At 43.1% G+C, this 16,316-nt stretch overlaps 1 protein-coding gene across 1 annotated transcript in view; it reads left to right on the top strand.

The window, feature by feature from the left end:
* The window catches only part of KIF4A (kinesin family member 4A), a 121,695-nt gene extending 107,168 nt beyond the window's left edge, over nucleotides 1-14,527 (top strand). The window contains exons 26-31 of the mRNA XM_012475038.2: nucleotides 592-669; nucleotides 1,014-1,109; nucleotides 1,647-1,829; nucleotides 11,913-12,029; nucleotides 13,377-13,499; nucleotides 13,774-14,527. Of these exons, the coding sequence (XP_012330461.2) occupies nucleotides 592-669; nucleotides 1,014-1,109; nucleotides 1,647-1,829; nucleotides 11,913-12,029; nucleotides 13,377-13,499; nucleotides 13,774-13,977 (801 nt within the window). The 3' untranslated portion in view covers nucleotides 13,978-14,527. The remainder of the gene's footprint in view (nucleotides 1-591; nucleotides 670-1,013; nucleotides 1,110-1,646; nucleotides 1,830-11,912; nucleotides 12,030-13,376; nucleotides 13,500-13,773) is intronic.
* Nucleotides 14,528-16,316: the final 1,789 nt, after the last annotated feature.

The raw sequence follows: 16,316 nt of genomic DNA, 5'->3' as shown, positions 1-16,316 counted from the left end.
TGGGAACACCACACCCTTTAGTAGCGTGTGATAGCACTATTTTAGTCTAACTTAGAATCTTTTTCCTGAACCACCAGTCTTTAGGGTTTCCTTGGCACCTTCCATCTAAGACATAAGCAAACTAGTTAAGGTTGTATGCATGAATCTGGTTGTCTTAGGTGCCAAGAAGTTCAGTCAGGCTTATTAGAGTAGCAAGTAAACTGCCTAGTCTGTGTTGAGAAGGGTAAAGAGAAGCATCTATAGACTTCAAGAAAATAGAGCTAAGTTTCTGTGGGTTTCTTAACCAGCATCCCAATATGAATAAGGGATATGAAGCTAAGGAATGGAAAAGAATAAGGAAGATTTGTCAGGCAGAGTCCATGATTCCTATGAGTGTAGTCAGAGCTGCTGGAGAGCACTGGAATAGAAGTGGCATTCAGGGCACCTAGGAACTGGGAATCAGACATTTTTCTGGGTGCCAATGCCTGCTGTGCAAAAACCATCTGCTGCCAGCAACTTGGCAACAGTATGTTTTCATCTATGTGAGTTGTTTGGTAACCCACATGTAGTGCCCAAAATAACCCCACATATCACTGCACTATCTGGAAATAGGATGAAGAACTTGAGAAGATGCGAGAAGTGTGTGAGCAAAATCAGCAGCTTCTCCAAGAGAATGAAATCATCAAGCAGGTAATACAGTTTCCCACCCACTCAGTAAGCCCTAAGAGACCCTGTTGCTACTGAGGCCAGCTCTTGGTAACAACTCTCATTGTGGTGACTTGGCTCTATTTCATGAGGTCTACATTTAGTTTCCATGTGACATATGCATTTCAAATTGGAAAAACATTAATTTGCCATTTTCTGAATCTAATATTGTTGATATTGGAAAGTAGGAGTCAACCTACTCTACTATCATCCTACCTCACTTTATTATGGTTTAACATAGAGCTAGCCTACATCTGGTATCTGTTTTAGCCATGAATGCTCCCAGAAGCGGCCCTGCATAATATACTTTGTCTCCTCTTTTCAAATAGAAACTGACCCTCCTCCAGGTAGCCAGCAGACAGAAACCTCTTCCTAAGGATGCCCTTCTATCTCCAGACTCTTCTTTTGAATATATCCCACCTAAGGTAAAATGATCTGTGCCTTTGATACCTTTGCGCAGCTTAGGTTTGGGGTGAGTGTGCTAAAATTGCCCTTTATAAGAGGCTGACAGTTAAAATTCCCAAATTCTAGCATCTCACTTTTCTCTGGAGTCCCAGATAAAACTACAGTTCAATCCCAAGGAAAGTAGGCATTCTCATGCCTCAGAAGGCTGACTTTGGGCCATGGACAGGCATTACCTAACACAACTGAGGAGGAGGAACAGGAGAAAAGAGCAATAATGTTCAGCTGTCCATCCAAAGATACTTATCTCATCATATCTTGAGTTTCCCTTTCCTCCCTCAGATTGGTCAGCCTCCAATTTCAGTGCCTTCAAAGACTCTGCAAAGCCAAAGGTTAAAGCAGAATTTCTTCTGATTGGTAAAGCCAAGTGGGGTGGATTTGAGGGAGTCTGAAATCTTTGCTCTGAGAATATAGCTGGCAACAGTTACTTGGAAGATATGATGCATACGTATGTTTTAATTTTTATTAAATAACTAACTATTCAGAACCTTTTTTCTTAGCCAAAACCTTCTCGTGTTAAAGAAAAGTTCCTGGAGCAAAGCATGGACATCGAGGATCTAAAATATTGTTCAGAGCGTTCTGTCAATGAGCATGAGGATGGTGATGGTGACGGTGATGAGGGGGATGATGAGGAATGGAAGCCAACAAAATTAGTTAAGGTGTCCAAGAAGAACATCCAAGGGGTAGGAGCCAGCTCTTCAACTTTGTTTTTGTGTTTTAATTGTTGTTGTGATTTTACTCTCTAGGCTAAGGAACCAAAGGAATTACAGAAAAAGCTAATAATTAAGGTCAAACAAGTTAAGTCTAGTTAGGAACAATCTGACTTAGGCATGCTTAGTTTACTTACACAATGATAGTCCTACATAATTATCAAACCTAGTTGTTTTATGTTGAAACATTAACTTCCCAGGCATTTCAGTTCAGCACCACTACCCCCAACTGTGCCCTGCAGCCACATTCACTTAAAAAGGACAGTTCACAAGTTACTTTAGCTGGCTTCCTAATTAATTGATTTGATTAGCCAAAAGCTCATCACCTGGGTAACTGAGCCTTATAAAGCCACACCACCAGGATGAAGCAAATCATAAGGTATAGACAGCCATGGTGGTAAGTCATTTGGTCAGTCAGAATCTTCGAGAATGCAACATATCATGTGCTGATAGTGAACCTAAGAGCTCATCCTTAGCTTCAGAGAGTTTATAATCTAGTAGGAAAACAAGGCAAAGAAATAGAAGCATACTATAGAACCTCAGCATATTCATGTCAGGGAGATGGACTGAGGAGTCTTTTTGGTTTTTGGTGGTTTTTTTTTTTTTTTTTTTTTTTTTGATGGAGTTTTGCTCTTGTTGCCCAGGCTGGAATACAATGGCACGATCTCAGGTCACCGCAACCTCGTCCTGGGATCAATCGATTCTCCTGCCTCAGCCTTCTGAGTAGCTGGGATTACAGGCATGTGCTACCACGCCCGGCTAATTTTGTATTTTTAGTAAAGATGGGGTTTCTCCATGTTGCTCAGGCTGGTCTCGAACTCTCAGCCTCAGATGATCTGCCTGCCTCAGCCTCCCAAAGTGCTGAGACTACAGGGATGAGCCACCACATGAGTTTTTAAGAGTGATTATAAAGCCAAACCAAGGAGGTGTATGTAATTTAGGAAAATGCCATGAAGGAGGTGACTATTGCTGCATTGTAAGATGGATAGGGAAATACTGTCTTGGGAGCAACTGGGAGGCATTTCTGGCACAATGAATAGCATATTCCTAAGACTTGAAGATTGTAGAGGAACAGAGGGTTGGGACACTTAGAGAAAATGGGACAGAGCATTTCTGTCTTTCATTTATTTATTCAAACATTTATGGAAGTTTTACTATAGTTGAAATAGGAGAGCATGAGCTGGATGTAGATTAAAAGGTCAGCTAAGTAATAGGAGGCAGAGTTGAGACGTAGACACAGAAAAATGGTAAAGGCCAGGCACGGTGGCTTATACCTGTAATCCCAGCACTTCCAGAGGCTGAGGCGGGTGGATCACCTGAGGTCAGGAGTTTGAGAACAGACTGGCCAACGTGGCGAAATCCCATCTCTACTAAAAATACAAAAACTAGCAGATGTGGTGGCTTGCACCTGTACTCCCAGCTACTTGGGAGGCTGAGGCAGGAGAATCTCTTGAACCCAGGAAGTGGAGGTTGCAGTGAGCTGAGATAACACCACTGTACTCCAGCCTGGGAGACAGAGCAAGACTGTCTCAAAAAAAAAAGAAAAATGGTAGAGGGGGCCTAAAGCTCTGGAAAGGAGTTTCCAAATGTGAGGCAAGTATGGGTATACTTGTCCTCAAGGAAAGCTTCATATATTTATTATAGCACTGTTGCTCTAAGCTTAAAAGGGCAACATAGAAGTATAGCAAATATTGAAAGTAAATGATATTTGCTATTAGGGATAAATCCTATGTCTAAAACAATGAGGAATTTTTCTAGGCTTTTCCCTTGATTTTATAATTTGGAAAGTGAATATAACTGGGCTTGAAAGGGAACAAGTTAGCATAAAATCTAGTTTCTCTAAAGTTACCTTTTGGCAATCTCAGAGTAGTACATGGATACTATGACTGCTCTTTTATCAGACTGCTTGCAGTCATATTACTTGTAGACCTTAGTGCTTCACAGAGAGGATCTTTATTATTGTTGCTTCAACCCAGCTGAAGCTGGCTGGGACTATCATTAGATTACTGAAAAGGAGATTGAAGCAAGCACCAAAATGATGACTTGTCCAGAGTTAATGGCTTCCTCACTCAGTCACATTTCCTATATGTACTAAGGAGATGCTGGAGGGTAGGTAATGTGCTATCATAGAAAAAGTAGTAACTTAGAAGCCAGATAGACATGGGTTCTAGTCTTGAGTTTGCCACTGGTTCATTGAGTAACCTTGAGCAAGTCAGTCTCCCTGGGCCTCAGATTCCTTATCTATGCAATGCAGGGTCTAGAACAGTGGTCCCCAACCTTTTTGGCACCAGGGACCGGTTTTGTGGAAGACAGTTTTTCCACAGACTGGTTGAGGGGGTGGTTTTGGGATGAAACTGTTCCATCTCAGATATCAGGCAGTTCACAATAAGATTCTTATTTCTATGAGAATCTAATGCTGCCACTGATCTGACAGGAGGTGGAGCCCAGGCTGTAATGTTTGCTCGCTTGCAGCTTACCTCCTGCTGTGCGGCCCAGTTCCTAACAGGCCGACCAGTACTGGTCCCCAGCCTGGAGGTTGTGGACCCCCTGGTCTAGAATAGATTATGTATAAGGTTCCTTCTAGGACTAATATCCTGAGTCAAACTAATAGTCCAAGTTGTGTAAATGAGTTGTTTCTTTTTTATTATTATTTTTTATTTTTTATTGCATTTTCGATTTTGGGGTACATGTGAAGAACATGCAAGATTGTTGCATAGGTATACACATGGTAGTTTGATTTGCTGCCTTCCTCCCCATCACCTATATCTGGCATTTCTCCCCATGCTCTCTCTCCCCAACTCCCCACCCCCCACTGTTCCTCCCCTATTTCCCCCAACAGAGCCCAGTGTGTGATGCTCCCCTCCCTGTGTCCATGTGTTCTCATTGTTCAACACCCATCTATGAGTGAGAACATGCGGTGTTTGATTTTCTATTCTTGTGTCAGTTTGCTGAGAATGATGGTTTCCAGGTTCATCCATGTCCCTACAAAGGACACGAACTCATCATTTTTGATGGCTGCATAGTATTCCAAGGTGTATATGTGCCACATTTTCCCTGTCCAGTGTATCATCGATGGGCATTTGAGTTGGTTCCAGGTCTTTGCTATTGTAAACAGTGCTGCAATGAACATTCATGTGCATATGTCCTTATAGTAGAACGATTTATAATCCTTTGGATATATATACCCAGTAATGGGATTGCATGTAAATAAGTTTTAATAATAATGCTTTTATATGGTGTTATATGGTATCTGAGAAATTAGGAGGAATATATGCAAAAGCACCTTGTGAAGGATATAATATTGTGCAGGTATTGTTGTTAAAGCACTGTAAGCATTTTACAAATGTTCTCATTTGTCTTGTTTGGCAGAAAAGAGGGAGAGCAGGTATTCTTGCCTCTACCTTACTGATGAAGGAATGGCCTGGGCACAGTGGCTTATACCTGTAATCCTGATACTTTGGGAAGCCAAGGTGGGAGGATCACTTGAGCCCAGAGATTGAGGCTGCAGTGAACTATGATTGTGCCCCTGCACTCCAGCCTCAGTGACAGAGTGAGACCCCATCTCTAAATTTAAAAATTAAAAGAAAAAAGAATGGAGGTGAACTTGGATGAAGTGACTTGTCCAAGGTCATGCCAAGCATTAAATATAGAACTAGAGTCTGAGTCTTCTAATCCCTGCATTCCAGCCTCAGTGACAGAGCGAGACCCCATCTCTAAATTTAAAAATTAAAAAGGAAAAAAAAGAATAGAGATGAACTTGGATGAAGTGACTTGTCCAAGGTCATGCCAAGCATTAAATATAGGACTAGAGCCTGAGTCTCCTAATTCCTAGTCTGGTAGTCTTTGTTTTTTTGTTTTTGCCACAGCATCGCTTACCAATCCTGGTTTTTGTTTATTTTATTTTTTTATTTTTTGGACCAGATCTTATCTTTCTGAGGTATGAGGTACAGTGTAACACTGAACTCAGTGCTAGAGGAATTTTGGACTCTAAAGCAGTAGTTCTCAAGCCTAGCCACACATTGGAACCCCCAAGGGAGCTTTAAAACATGGAGCCTGGGACCCCACCCCCAGATATTCTGATTTAATCAATCTGAGCTGGGTATGGCCTTTTTGAAAAGCTCCCCAGAGATTTCTTATATGCAGCCAGAGTTGAGAACAACTAGCTTAAGGGAAACCCAGAGGTCTTTCAGCTCTGCTTTCCACTCTCTACAAAGAATCCCTTAGCCAGGTGTGGTTGCTCATGCCTGTCATCCCAGCACTTTGAGAGGTCGAGGTGGGAGGATTGCTTGATGCCAGGAGTTAGAGACCAGCCTTGGCAGCATAGCAAGATCCCATCTCTACAAAAAAAGAAAAAAAAAAAAAAAAGAGTCCCCCTATTAGGTCTCAACTATGGTGCTGGGACATACTGGTGCATTGCCAACAGTTGTGACACACACACACACACTGCCCCACATACATGTATTAAATACATATGTAGTTATGTCTGTGGTAAGGGTGCTTTCTGTCTTTGACATTCTAATCTGCTTCCTGGTGTGAGAGAGAATAGGGTGAAATTACAGCTCATGTATCTGGCATTCATGTGACTACATCTGTCATGTATATCATGACTGTTCTATAATACCACTGCCAGGTGTTTATCTAACCTCTTCTTGCTTGAAGACTTCTAGTAGGGGGAGGCTCACAGTCTTACAGGAAAAGTCATTGGATTCCACTAATTGTTAGAAAGTTATTTCTTGTTTAGCTGAAATGTGCTGTCCTATACATCATCCCAATGAGTCTTGGCTATTTAAGAGCCTAATCATTCTTTATGAGAGCCCTTCAGATACTGCTCTCATGATATTATCTCTTTGGATAAAATAGAGAAACACAGACAAGGTAACCGCATTTTTGAAGCATTTAGATGAATTTATAAGTGGCCAAAGGACCATACCCAGGCTGTAGCAATCAATGGATCACTGTTATCCTGGTGAGGTATCTCCAGGACATGTCATAGAACTCCATCTTTCATCCTGTCTTAAAGAAGGGAATATTTTTTGTTATTAGAATGTCTAGCATTGGCAAGGGTGATCAAGAAGAGCACTTCTGGCTGGGCACCATGGCTCATACCTGTAATCCCAACACTCTGGGAGGCTGAGGTGGGCAGATTGCTTGAGCCTAGTAGTTTGAGACCAGCCTGGGCAACATGGCAAAACCCTGTGTCTACTAAAAGTGCAAAAGCTTTGCTTGGCGTGGCAACACACATCTGTAGTCCCAGCTACTTGGTGGGGACTGAGGCCAGAGGATCGCTTGAGCCCTGAAGGTTGAGGCTGCAGTGAGCTCTGATCATGCCTCTGCACTGCAGCCTGGGTGACAGAGTGAGACCGTCTAAAAAAAAAGGAGGGCATTTCTGTATTGCTATTAGGAATATAAATTGGTATACCTTTCAGGAAGGCAACTTGAAAATACGTATCAGTAGCCTTTAAAATGTTCCTATCCTTTAACCCAGTAATTATACACATAGGAATTTATAGTAAGGAAATAGACATTGGTATGTAAATGTATTAATTCATTCAACAAATTTTTTTCTGAGCACCTATGTGCCAGGCACTGTTTCTAGATGCTGAGAAGACAAGAAACAAGATAGGTGAGATTCTTTGCCCTCATGAAACTGATATTCTTGTGGGAAAGACGCACAGTAACCAGAAAAATAAAATAATTTTAGATAGTGATGAGTGAAAAAGAAAAGAAAAAAGAAAATATAGTGAAGTCATAGAGAATGTGGGATGGGAAAGAGCACTTTAGAAGAGTGCTTGCAGCCAGGCGCAGTGGCTCATGTCTGTTATCCCAGCACTTTGGGAGGCCGAGGCGGGTGGATCACTTGAGGCCAGGATTTCAATACCAGCCTGGCCAATGTGGCGAAACCCCATCTCTACTAAAAATATAAGCCAGGAATGATGGTGCATGCCTGTAATCCCAACGACTCGGGAGGCTGAGGCACAAGAACTGCTTAAACCTGGGAGGCAGAGGTTCCAGTGAGCCAAGATGGTACCACTGCACTCCAGCCTGGGAGACAGAGCAAGACTCTATCTTTAAAAAAAAAAAAAAGAGAGAGAGAGAGAGAGAGAGAGAGTGCTTGGGGAGGCCAGGCACAGTGGCTTGTGCCTGTAATCCCAACACTTTGGGAGGCTGAGGTGGGAGGATTGCTTGATGTCAAGAGTTAAAGACTAGCCTGGGCAACATAGTGAAACCCCATCTCATTTTTTAAAAAATTAAAGAAGAGTGCTTGGGGAGGTCTCTCTGAGAAGGAAATATCTAAGCTGAAGGTCTGAACAGTGAAGAGCAAGTTAGGAAAAGAATCAGAACATTTCAGGAAAAGGGAACAAAATGCAAGACCTCAGGGCAGGAATGAGCTTAGTATCTCAAGGAACAACTAAAATGGCCAGTGTGGCTAGAATGTATTGAGAAGTGGGAAAGTATAGCATAAGCCACAGACAGGGGATGGGTAGTCAAGGGCCAGATCATGGAGGGCCTTGTCAGTCATGGTACAGTTTAGATTGTATTTCTATACAAGGATATCCACTGCAACATGATTTATAATAGTGAACAATTTCTTTCAAAACAGTCTTAATATTTAACATTAGGGGACTGCAACATTATCCCCATGATGAACTATTATACACAACTATTAAAAGTCAAGTTTTTTGATTTTTCAGATTTTGTAAAGAGATATATATTATTCTGCTAATCAGGAAAAAACGTTATTGTGGTTTCTACAGAGCAAAGGTGATGGTTCTCATATGAAAAAACTTAAGGGCTTGAATTTGACTACAAGCTCAGTATGAATCCACAAAGATATAACAAGAAAAAAAAGCAACTGTGATTTTAGGCCTCATTAACAGGACTGTTGGGTCCATAACAAGGGAGGTGTTTGTCACAGTCCACTTCACAGTGGTCACACCACATTCAGAAAGTTGTGCCCATTTCTGGATCTCACAATTAAAGATGAACTTTGACAAACTGGTGTATAGTCAAGGTAGTGAGGATATGTGAGAACCATGTCATGTGGTGAATCATTGAGAGAACTAGGTATATTTAACTTTAAGAGAATTTGGGCAGAAGGGGACTAGGGAGTAAAAATTATGTTCAGGGTTTGAACAGTTATTCTATAAAAGTGGGGTTAAACTGATTCCATGTCATTTTAGATGACAGAATTGGGTCCTATGGTTAGAAGTTATATAGAAATATTATCACCTCAGGATAAATAGAGCTTCAGATCATTAGACCAGGGATGTTAAGAGGGGCTTCATACATCAAATCAGTCTTTTGATGGTCGCTGAGGTCTCTTCTCACTCTTCCTTCATCCTGTGAGCTCAGCCACCTCTGTCTTTTCCAAGCCAAACTATCCCACTTTCTTCTACCATTTTTCTTATAGCATGGCTTCCTATAATTCTGGTCACCCACCTCTCTTTTGTTTAACATCCTCTTTATAAAATATATATACACACTGAATTCCTGAATGTGTATACAAGAAAACATGCTTATTGATTATATTGATTTAATAAATGGTAAGTCCTTATAACAGTGCCTGGCACACATTAATATTAGCTGTCACTATTGCAGCCTTATTTATAAGAGTGGAAAATGGCACTATCAGGAGAATGGGCAAATTGTGGCAAGTTCATAGAGTGAAAACAAATGGAATTGAAGCTATATATATCAACATATAATAAGATGTCATTTATACAAAGTTTAAAAATGTTTAAGACAATTTCTTGTTTTTTTGTTTTTTACAAAAACTCATATGTGTGGCCGGGCACTGTTTCTCACACCTGTAATCTCAGCACTTCGGGAAGCTGAGGCAAGAGGATTGCTTGAGGCCAGGAGTTCAAGACCAGCCTCGGCAACATGGCAAGACCCTGTCTCTACAAAAACAAAAACAAAAAATTAGCCAGGCATGGTGACATATGCCTGTGGTCTCAGCTACTCTGGAGGCTGAGGCAGGAGGATCACTTGTCCAAGAGGCTGAGGCTGCAGTGCGCTATGATTGTGCCACTGCACTCCAGCCCGGGTGACAGAGCAAGACCCTGTCTCAAAAAAAAAAAGAAAAGAAAAAAAACACCCTCATGTAATAAGATACATACACATAGGAATGGCAAATACCTAATTCAGGAAACTGTCTGTCCCTGGAAAGGGGGAGGCAAATGAGATCAGGAAGGAGTACATAGGAGACCTTGGTTATATCTGCATTTTACTTATTAACTGGGGTTAGTGGGGGCACGAGTGATGTTTTTTTATTACTACTGTCTATGCTTTTGTATGCATGAACAAAATTATGGTACCCTAAAATAGGATGTATTATTTCAAATGGGATCCAACCGAGCCGGGGTACAGTGAAATAATTACTCCCCATCTTTTCTGAACTCCAAATTTCTACCTGACTGCATTTGCTTTGGGACAGCCATTTCATGCTGTTGACTCACAGAGCTTGCTTACATCTCAAATCCCTAGGCCCTTTTCTGCACAGTCTTTTTTAAATTTTTTCTTTTGAGACGAGGTCTCACTCTGTCACCCAGGCTGGAGTGCAGTGGCGTGATCTCAGCTCACTGCAGCCTCTGCCTCCCAGCCTCAAGTGATCCTCCCACCTCAGCCTCCCAAGTAGCTGGAACCACAGGCACACACCACCAGGCCCAGCTGATTTTGGTATTTTTGGTGGAGACTGGGTTTCACCATGTTGCCCAGGCTAGTCTCAAACTCCTGAGCTCAAGCAATCCACCCACCTTGACCTCCCAAAGTGCTGGTATTACTGGCATGAGCCACCTCACAGTCTACTTTTAAGCTAGGTCACTCCCCATGTTGTATTTATATGGGGCTGCTTTGGGGGGAACCTAAATACCAACCTTACAACTTTATTTCTTTCTACTCTCAGCCCTTAAGTCCAGGCTGTCAAAATATTTTTGAATCGTGATTCTTTTATCTTACATTTTACTCATCCTTCTAGCTAGAGCTGATAAATATGCCTACCTTATAGACTAGTTATGGGATTCAAATGAGATTTTGTATTTATGTACATGAAAGTAATCTGAAAACTGTAAAGTGCTATCAAATGTAAATGATTTTATTTCATATCATCAGTGATTTATCAAAATGTGGTAAGGACAAAGCCCAGGCTAACACTGGACAAAATGTAGAAATGTGAGCTGGATGAAAGTAGTTTGGTAATTATAAAAATACTGAGCAACTACACTCAGTTTTTAAATATACCTAACTATAGCACCATCTAACTCACAGTTCTTCACTTTGCTCATAAAATGGTCTTAACAGTCTTCATCAGTTGCCTTGCATTATCATGCTAGCCCTCTGATCTGTTCTTCAAGTATACTGTCCAAAAGAAAATGGATTTTTCAGCCATGCACAGTGGCTCACGCCTGTAATCCTAGCACTTTGGGAAGCTGAGGTGGGCAGATCACCTGAGGTCAGGAGTTCAAGACCAGCCTGGGCAACATGGTGAAAACCTATCTCTACTAAAAATACAAAAATTAGCTGGGCATGGTGGCAGGCACCTGTAATCCCAGCTACTTGGGAAGCTGATGCAGGAGAATCACTTGAACCTAGGAGGCGGAGGTTGCAGTGAGCCGAGATCACGCCATTGCATTCCAGCCTAGACAACAGAGCAAAACTGCACCTGAAAAACAAAAAAAATTAGCCAGGTATGGTGGCATGCACCAATAATCCCAGCTACTCGGGAGGCTGAGGCAGGAGAATCACTTGAACCTGGGAGGCGGAGGTTGCAGTGAACTGAGATTGCGCCAGTACACTCCAGCCTGGGCAACATAATACGACTCCATCTCAAAAAGAAAAAGGAAATGAATTTGTCTGGCAAGACTCGTTCTCAGTAAACCTATGACGGCTCTTGGTGATTACTGTTTCACTAAAGAAGAGAGGACTAAGGAGATTGAAGCTTGGTAGATAATAGTACTTTCCATTTTTTCTAGAAAAGCTTGCGAATGAAGGGAAGTCATTGTAAACTAGTCTTCTAACCCTTTTAGTAATGTGTCTTTCTTTAAACCTGTTTTGCAGTGTTCCTGCAAGGGCTGGTGTGGAAACAAGCAGTGTGGGTGCAGGAAGCAAAAGTCAGACTGTGGTGTGGACTGTAGCTGTGACCCCACAAAGTGTCGGAACCGCCAGCAAGGCAAAGTAGGATCAGTGCTGTTTCCTCTCCCCATCCTTTCAGACCTCCCACTGCTTTCCACCCTCTTTTTCTGCCTTCTATCCTGAAACCTGGAGTCTCCTGCACAGTTCTTCCTACCCTTCTCCTTCTCTCCGCACCCAGAAAAAGAGAGAGTTCACTTCTCAATCCTTTTTCCTTGCTGCTTGCCTGTTCACATACTCCTTTCAGAAACCACTGCACTTCCCAGGAGATTCCCAGGTATAGAGCTCCCTGCCCCAAGCCTTGGCTGTAAAGTTTCTGTACTGTTGATGAGACAACAAGGACAAGAAAGCAGGCATTCACAGGCATATGGACATGTAGGATCAAACTAGTCCAGAGGTTTAACTGGAACTGTAAGAGCCACGTACTGAGGTAGCAGCTTCCAAGAAGTTAATCCTTCTGACATCTTGAGACATTCGTTACTTAGACTCTCTCCATGGGAACCAGCCAGCTATTTCTTAGCTCTAGGAAAAGATCCACAGGAACCAGGCCTTTCTAATGGTCACTGTTGTAAACTAAGTTAACCTAAATGTACTCTTAATACTGCTCCCAGGAATAGCAAACTCAGGAAAATCAAATGTGCCCTGAGAAAAGCAGCAGCAAGCAAGTCAGATCCCTATACCTGCCTTACACCTACATGTGCCATAGCAGAAATGCATTACTACAGCTCTCTATGTGATATACAGTAATTCTAGCGAGCACGATCTAATGATGATTCATCATGCATTTCTTGAACATCTACATGTGAAGAGTTTCAGCCTGCGTGTTCTATTACAAAGTCTTCTAACATAGATAGGCAAGCCAGAGGTCAGGCTAAGAACTATAGAAGTAGCAGAGACCTTAAGGATTCTCTATCCCTGTGGTTTTTCAATTTGGGTTCAAGAGTCATGTAGTAGCTCCATGAAAGGGCCTCCAGGCAGAGAGGTAGTCCTTCCCTCCTCCCCTATCTCTATTTCTCTCGAACTCAGTTTCCTTAACTGAAAGGAATGCTAATACAGGCAACACCCTGTATGGATGCTAAAAGGGATATTGCAAATTGTAGAGAGGGGGAGTTTAGTCAAACAAATGACGAAGGCTTGTCTTTGCTTTAAACCTAGCCTTGTGAGATGCCCCATGCCACTGCCTAATCTTTGCCTTCAGAGGCTACCTACAAGCATTGCTCCATTCCTTCAGGGACAGAGCATGTCAAATACTAAGACATCCCCAAGCAGGACCTCCCTAAGACTTGCTTCAACTGACTAATCAGGGACTTACCTCTTTGGTTGAATGGGAACAGACTGATTTTGTAACCTTGGTAGCCAAATTTATAATATGCCTGTCTGCTTGATTTTCAGGATAGCTTGAGCACAGTTGAACGGACCCAGGATTCCGAAGGCTCCTTCAAACTGGAGGATCCTACCGAGGTGACTCCAGGATTGAGCTTCTTTAACCCTGTCTGTGCCACCCCCAATAGCAAGGTAGGTGGGCTAAAAGGCAGGCATTGGAAAACTGGATTAGCATCCTTCTCTGCATTATCTATGATAGACCAGTAGGAGAGAGGCAGATGAAGTGAAGGTATAATCAGCTTGCTGGGAACTAGGGATTGGGCATAAACTAGTCTAGTTTTTCCACAGAACAATCTTAAAGAACACCTCATACTACCGGGAGTATGTCAAGCATCTATAGCAACTCGGCTGGGCTGAGCTTCTGCCCTTTCTAAAGTCTATTCATACCTGTCTCTGTCTCTCCTAGATCCTGAAAGAGATGTGTGACGGGAAGCAAGTGCTGTCAAAGAAGACTGCCCCACCTCCCTCCCCTTTTGACCTCCCAGAGTTGAAACATGTAGCAATAGAATACCAAGAAAATAAGGCTCCAGGGAAGAAAAAGAAACGAGCTCTGGCCAGCAACACCAGCTTCTTCTCTGGCTGCTCCCCTATTGAAGAAGAGGCCCACTGAAGTTGGAGTCATCATCTCTACCCCCAGTCTGGCCTGGGAGATGCTTTCAGGTTGCAGCCAGAAGGGGTTTTTTAAATGACTCCTCTAGATTTCAGGTTTCTTGCTGTTGTAAAAAGGAACAAAGCGTTACTGAAAAGAAGGTAACCTTTGTTGGATGTTGGCCCTCAGCCTCCAGCCCCAGACTACTGTTCTCTGTTCTCCAGAAGGATGCTAAGCCACCTACTAAAGAGAGAACCAACTGACTTTCCTAATGACTCATCAGGAACCAGCCCTCAGTATGGTCAAGTTCTTTCTTATTTGTGAGCAGTTCAGGCTATCTCCTGATGGCATTCCTATCTTTTGGTTCTCTCTGTTTAATGGAGGAGCCTGGCCTAGGATGGAGGCCTGGCTTAGATCTTTCACTCCACCTCAGGAATGGGGTTGTGATCTTTTCTGTCCTGACCCTCTGAATTGTAAGTGTTTCAATAGTACTCTTGACTGTCTGCCATGTTGTTGAAGTAAATGAACTATTTTTAAATGTTAAGTAAGTAAATAAACCTTAGCTCATCTACTGTTTGGGAAGATCCTTCTGTGCTAGAGGGAGAAATAAAATTTCAACCTGTGTTCCTCAGCCCCTGGGGTAGCTATTAAGGAGATTCATTACAAGTACGTGAGCCTCCTTGCCTTATTGTAGCTACCCTCTTTCCCAGAGGGTAGTGTGGAGTGTGACGGGTCTTTATGTTGCTCTGCTACCCTAGGAAATTGGAATCGCGTTAGCAAGGCCAGTGGCCTGACTGCTGTAGAACCTGCCTGGCTTCCAGATTGGGGAGGAAGAAACCACATTTACTAACCATCCATCTCCATGTTCTTGCCACAGTTTTACTTGTTTTTCACACACACACAAAAAAGTCAACACAGATAGATGTCCTTATTTTGCAGATGAGGAAACTGGGGTACAAAGAAGTTAAGTAACTTACCCAGAGTCACAAAGTTAGTGAGTAATAGAGCTATCACCTGAACGCAGAGCTGCCAGCCAAGCTTCTTCATTCTAGCCAACTCTAAGAGAGTGCCAGCAGCGGCCACTTCTAATGCCCTGCAGCCTGATTTCTTACTGTAGGAGAAGCATTGCACCACACTGCTGTCCAGTCCCAGGACAGAACAGCACTGAATCCTTGCTTTCTCCTTTGAAAGATGCTTACACCTTACAATGCATCAGGGTTCTCCATCTCTGCTTAAAGCTAAAAGGGGGCCAGCCCTGGAATGCCATACACAGGCTACTGACCGGCCTTGTAGCCTTCTGAGGAGTTCAAAAGCCCTGGGCTTCATATCCATGCATTCTGAATCCCAGAACCCTTCTCTCCAAAAAAGCTCCCAGATCATCCCCAAAAACTCAAAAGCCAAGACTCCTAGAATCCACCAGAGCCGAAGCAAAAGAACTGAGCAACAATCTGCCTAGAATGAAGCCTGCAATGTACTAGGTGACCTGCTAGCCCTCCCTGGCATCCTGCCAGCAAGCAGCCCTGCTTCTCTTTGCATTTTAATGCCAAGGGAGCAAAGGAGCCTCTGCCATTGCCAACTAGAGCCTCTGGATACAATGGGAAGGCTGAGAGGGAGGGGGACCGGCTCTTGGCATAAGAGAGCCAGTCTTCCTTCTCGCTGTTTGAAATCCAGTGTGTGGTGGGGGAGGGGCAAGCAGGCTTATCCACAGAGAAAACATCCTTTCCCACCAACACTGCGCTAATAGCCCCCAGACCTCAAGTCACTGCATCAGGCGTAATGTAGAGGGAGAGGCCAATCAAGCCAGCCCCTGGCCCCCATCCCACCCAGACCCCGGTACTTTAGCACTAAGCAAACCCTATAGCATGCTAGCCAGCCCTTCCGTGCTGATGCTGATGCTATAGTAACAGCATCTTTTGTATGTGTTCATCTTCCAAAAGCCTGTGACCCCAATATACTCTACACTCCTCAAAGGATTCTTGGAAAGAGACTCAGATGCCTTAGGGACAAGGCAGCAGAAATGACACAAGTCTCAGCAGTTCCTGAATGAGCATCTCCTGTCTGGGGTAATGAGGGAAAGGGAGAACTGCTAGTGTCATCCAGGATCCACAAGGCTCATGGGGACCTCTGGTCCAGAAAAGGGCAACTTGCTGTCCAGAGTTCAGGAAGCAGCTTACAGCTTCTGTTGCCCAGGCTGGAGTGTAGTGGCACGATCTCAACTCACTGCATCCTTGACCTCCTGGGCTCAAGCAATCTTCCCACATCAACCTCCCAAGTAGCTGAGACTACAGGTCCACACCACCACAACTGGCTAATTTTTCTATTTTTTGTAGAGATGGGGTTTCATCAAGTTGGCCAGGCTG

Source organism: Aotus nancymaae, unplaced genomic scaffold (genome assembly GCF_030222135.1).
Source record: "Aotus nancymaae isolate 86718 unplaced genomic scaffold, 86718_ANA_hifiasm-v0.15.2.pri h1tg000081l, whole genome shotgun sequence".
NCBI lineage: Eukaryota > Metazoa > Chordata > Mammalia > Primates > Aotidae > Aotus > Aotus nancymaae.
Note: the sequence above shows the minus strand (reverse complement) of the source record. Positions and strands in the feature narration are given on the sequence as shown.